Here is a 5,130-nt window from a genome sequence, read left to right on the forward strand (position 1 = left end):
TTTAATTTTAATTTTTTTTTATATTAATTTATGTTAAAAATAAAAAAACCAAAAGAAAAATACTAAAAACTTAAGAAAAATGTGCTTTGTAAATTTTATCATAACAATAGTAATTCAGTTAAACGGCAGGAAGGCGTATTGAACCCAGTTTACACTGCTTTTTAAATCCAGATTTAATGGCTTGATCATCTGTTTTCCCTTTATAAAATCAGCTGACGAGAGCTTTAAATCCGGATGTGTAAACGGGTTTTTGGGATAATTTTCGACACATGTTAAACATGACTCTCAGTAGTAAACCTTTCAAGGTTGTGGAAACTGGTGAGAACATTCATATTTGATATTTCATTTTAGTTCTATATAAAAGCTGTGAGTGAGTAGCCCAGGAGCTAGTAAGATTTTTGACAGAAGCAAAACAAATTTGGACGTTTTTTAAGCAGAGTTCCATGTTGCTATTTGTGAATATTTGTTTTTAAGCAGGTCATAGGTAATTATTTTCAATAAAATTTGATTATTTGAAATAGCTTGCTCTGACAGAAACGTCAAAAAATGTTTATAGTGAGAAAGTTACCGTTTGGCACAGCAAAATATACATTTTTATCTCATCAGTGTAAATAAAAACCCCCTACGTCATTTTTACATCTCACCATAGATGATAACTACCGATTGGCACGCCCTCAATGCACGATACGATTAATCGGTTATCGATTAATAAAGTTATCGATATTCAGGACAACTGCACTGAAATTTAAACCAGAACATCTTACTTTCACTGCATAGGACTAAGATAAGCTATTAGTTCAGCGAGTCACGAACTCCCTAAACTTTTGGCTTGTATACAAGTCCTAGAAGTAAGCAAGCCAAGGAGTAAGCAGACACCTCCTGGTGGTCGACTTAACTAAGAAAACACAAAGAAATAGGACTGGGATATCTATAAGACTGAGGTAAGAAGGCACAAAGGTGAGTTTAAAGCAGGTACAAATCCAAAACCAATCCTGAATATACATCGGAGGTCTCATAAGTCAGAGAATTTGTTGAGAAAATAAAGTCAAGAATTCTTTGGACGATAAGAAGTTTCGACTCAAACCGCCAGCACTTGATAGCAAAGAGGACGACACCTTAGTGTCTCAAGCGACGCTTGCATTAGGAGGGGATAACCAGCGATGAAAGTGTCTGTGATGTTCTCGCCAGGAATCGGAACCAAGCGTTCAGAGTCGTAGACGGACATGCTAACTATACGCCAAAGTGGCCTCCCGTCGCTGTGATTTATATCAGAAAATTTGCCCAGGGTGTATTATGCAAATTTCACCCATGCACATTCCACTAAGGAAAGGGTGAATTATAGTCGCAATAAGTGACTGCAGTCTTATCAACTCGAGGTACGAGAGTGAATTAATAATGGACTATAACTTACCTAAACCGCCTCGTTAGGTGTTCCGCCTTGTGATGTATTCTTTGGCCGAAGAATCTCAGCGGGCTCTCGGAAACTCGCCTTAGGTATACAAATAGCAAACAATTGCTAGTCACTCCACTCGGTAAACATATTCAGACAGTGAAAAAGTTCATTCATACTCCATAACTTCTCTCATTCAATGCGGGGTGTTGGCATTAAATTTGCGCGACCGATTCGATCTCCTTAATTGTCTTAGCGCTTCTCCATAGTGCGACTTGTGGCGGCGGATATCATTAACTTCATACACAATAAATTGCATTGCTTGATCATCAGCTCGAAAACCACGGTTGCGATAGTTAACAGTTGAAACGCCCAGCGCGAGTATGACTTGACAGTGGATCACAGCTTCCCATTACTGGTACTTTGGATGTTGCAGCCAAAAAAATTCACTTGAAATACTGCTTCTAAGTCAGAGATGGGCAAACACAAGTACACATTGTTTTCAAGCCAATGCTTTTGCTTACGTACAACACAATAAAGTTCTTAAGTGTGTGCAAATTTGCCGAATTTAAGATCATGTTGGTTTGAAGAATCCTATTAATGCACTTCGTTATTAAAGACTGGTCTCTGTGTCACCCTTTCTTTACTTCATTCTCGAACAGAATTGAAGAGCTCCTAAACAACGAGAAGAGCCAGTTCAATATTTTTTTATCTCACATTCTCAGTCAAAGAGCTATTCTCGTTGATGTTTTTATGGCACGAAGCGCATAGCTCTGCGTTAAGTTACGTTGTAGTGGCAATGCCACTAATTGAACTTTTGCCTTGTTTCCTGAAAATTCTACTAGAAACCAAAATCAGCTGTTTTTTCTTGCTGCGGTTTTTCTTTTTGGTTTATCAACATGGATATTGGAGAACTTCTGTCATTTAAAGTAAGTAGGAAAGTATCCACTATGCTATAAGGCATATTATTTATTATTATTAGCAGTTAGCCACAGTCTGTGTCCTCATGGAACTGGAGGTTCAGGCTTTCTATACAATACATACCGGCATGGACCTGAAACGTTTAAATGCTCATGCCTGTAGCACTATTGATCCCATTTCTTGCTCGGAAAAATATATATATATAAAACTCAACTTCAAATTAAATCTTTAGCTGATGATGAGTACATTTTTTTCAGCCTGAAGCCACACCGAAACGTTCCCACGAAGACGATGAGGATTACTCTCCGGAAAGACCTTCCAGACAGGAGGAGAAAAATAAACGTCTCAAGCGCATTGCCCAAGCTAAAGAGTCGGCAGAGTTTGCCAAACCAGAGGAACCCATACCTTTAACTGGCGTAGCCGCTGCTCTTCTAGATCCCGAACTAACAGAGGAAGAACGCTTAAATATTTTGAAATATGTGGAAAGTGAAGAAGCTGAAGGCGATGTTCTGGACGAACAGGGACTTAAGAAATTATTGTTAGTTTTCGAGAAGAAAAATCTCAAAAATCAAGAGCTGAGGATAAAATACTCAGACAATCCGGTGAAGTTCATGGACTCTGAAGTAGACCTACATTCCGTTATACAAGAATTGAAGGCAGTTGCAACAGTGCCTGATTTATATCCAGTATTGGTAGAATTAAATGGTATACCAAGTTTATTGGAATTGCTTAATCATCCTAATTCCGATATAGCAGTGGCCATAGTGGATTTATTGCAAGAGCTTACAGATGTAGACATATTGGGTGAGTGCATCAAATATAATCAAATAAAATTTTGTACAAAAACTTAATTTCTTGTTCAGGTGAAAGCAGTGATGGTGCTGAAGTTCTTATAGAAGCCTTGCGCAAACAACAAGTCACTGCTCTTTTAGTTCAAAATCTAGATCGTCTCAATGAACAGGTCAAAGAGGAAGCCGATGGAGTTCACAACACCTTGTCCATCATAGAGAATCTTACAGAAATGAACAATGACATTGTGGCCGAGGCAGCAGAACAGGGTCTGTTGTCTTGGATTTTAAAAAGGCTGAAACAAAAGCCTCCCTATGATGCAAATAAATTATATTGCAGTGAAATTCTTTCCATACTCATACAAACAAACTATGAAAACAAATTAATGTTGGGTGACTTGGGCATTGATATTCTACTACAGCAATTGGCTTTCTATAAAAAACACGATCCTGCCTCTACTGAAGAACAAGAGTATATGGAGAATCTTTTCAATTGCATGTGCTCTGCCCTAATGGCCAAGGAAAATCGAGAGAAATTCCTCAAAGGTGAAGGTCTACAACTTATGAATCTTATGTTAAGAGAAAAGAAAATGTCTCGCAATGGCTCTCTGAAAGTTTTAGACCATGCAATGTCAGGCCCTGATGGTCGAGAAAATTGCAATAAATTTGTAGATATTTTGGGATTACGCACCATATTCCCCTTGTTTATGAAAACTCCAAAGAAAAATAAGAGACTTTTGTCGGCGGATGCCCATGAGGAACATGTTTGTGCCGTTATAGCCTCTATGCTAAGAAATTGTAAAGGTGCTCAGAGACAAAGACTGCTATCAAAGTTCACAGAGAATGACCATGAGAAAGTTGACCGTTTGCTAGAATTGCATTTGAAATATTTGGAAAAAGTAGAGGCAGTGGACCGAGAAATTGACCAACAACCTAGGGTATTTATACTTTCTCTTGAATTTATAGGGCACGCGTTTACATTCTTTGTATTTCTTTAAAGGACGAAGATATTGATGAAAATGAAGAAGCTGAAAATAATTACCTTAAGCGCTTAACGGGTGGCCTGTTCACTTTGCAAATGATCGATTATATAATTTTGGAAATAAGTGCCACAGCGGAATCCATTAAATCGCGTGTTCTCCAGATTCTTAATCTAAGAGGAGCCTCTATGAAGACCATACGCAATATAATGCGAGGTATGTGTCGAATTTTTGTATGAAATTTATGACCCAGCCTAATGTTTTTTTGTTTTTAGAATATGCTGGAAACTTGGGTGATGATGGTGATGCTGATTGGAAAGAGCAAGAGGAATCACATATTTTGTCCTTAGTTGATCGGTTTTGAAGAAATAAACAGTACATTATTTGTTTTATTTCAACATTTTAATTTCTTTTGTTATTTTTGTCGGTTTTAGGACACTTTTCTTTGCTTTTAGCTGAGGTCGTAGGTTCGATTGTTAAGTCGTTACTATGGTGTTATATTGGAATTCATCCTAGATTAGAGAGTCTGAAACGAACTGTCACCATTACCTTGACGATTACCGATTCACATATGGTATGAAGAGTAATTGCCTTACTTTGTGTGGAATTGAACTGGCTGTTGTGAACCACAAAAAGTAATTACAATAAGCTTAAGGTTATTAAAGGAGATACGAGCATTTTTAAGTTTAATATTTTAATCATTTTTCATATGAGATCTATGAAAACGAAGTATGTATTTGAATTTCGTTATTCCGCTTGTAACACCACGAAAAATTTTTCTAAGGACAGATGAATATACATGCTAACTTTCGAATAAGAAAGGGTAGGGGTTCGAAATTTTGCGCAACTTTTGATATAGTTCGCTTTCTATTGAAAATGGTCTAAATCAGCCATATTTTGTTAAACATAACGCCCATTTTCTGAGTGAACTTAATGAGCCTCTGGAAGTCACAGTACTTACCTGATCTGAAATTTTGCACATAATGCTCTGCCAAGTAAGACCCAAATGCCACATATCGTCTGTGTGACTTCTTGAGCTGGTGCATGTTAA

The 5,130-nt window shown here is 37.4% G+C and overlaps 2 protein-coding genes across 2 annotated transcripts in view; one reads left to right on the forward strand and one right to left on the reverse strand.

The window, feature by feature from the left end:
• LOC106086376 (uncharacterized) overlaps positions 1-1,461 on the reverse strand; it is a 79,513-nt gene extending 78,052 nt beyond the window's left edge. Inside the window, exon 1 of the mRNA XM_013251034.2 lies at positions 1,412-1,461. The gene's annotated coding sequence lies outside the window, so the exon portion shown is untranslated. The remainder of the gene's footprint in view (positions 1-1,411) is intronic.
• Positions 1,462-2,237: 776 nt separating this feature from the next.
• On the forward strand, positions 2,238-4,485 carry LOC106086378 (beta-catenin-like protein 1). The gene is made up of 5 exons (XM_013251035.2): positions 2,238-2,319; positions 2,569-3,115; positions 3,175-4,037; positions 4,100-4,295; positions 4,355-4,485. The coding sequence occupies exons 1-5, from the start codon at positions 2,290-2,292 to the stop codon at positions 4,441-4,443; spliced, it is 1,725 nt and encodes a 574-aa protein (XP_013106489.1). The 5' UTR covers positions 2,238-2,289; the 3' UTR covers positions 4,444-4,485.
• Positions 4,486-5,130: the final 645 nt, after the last annotated feature.

Source organism: Stomoxys calcitrans, chromosome 2 (assembly GCF_963082655.1).
Source record: "Stomoxys calcitrans chromosome 2, idStoCalc2.1, whole genome shotgun sequence".
Taxonomy (NCBI): Eukaryota; Metazoa; Arthropoda; class Insecta; order Diptera; family Muscidae; genus Stomoxys; species Stomoxys calcitrans.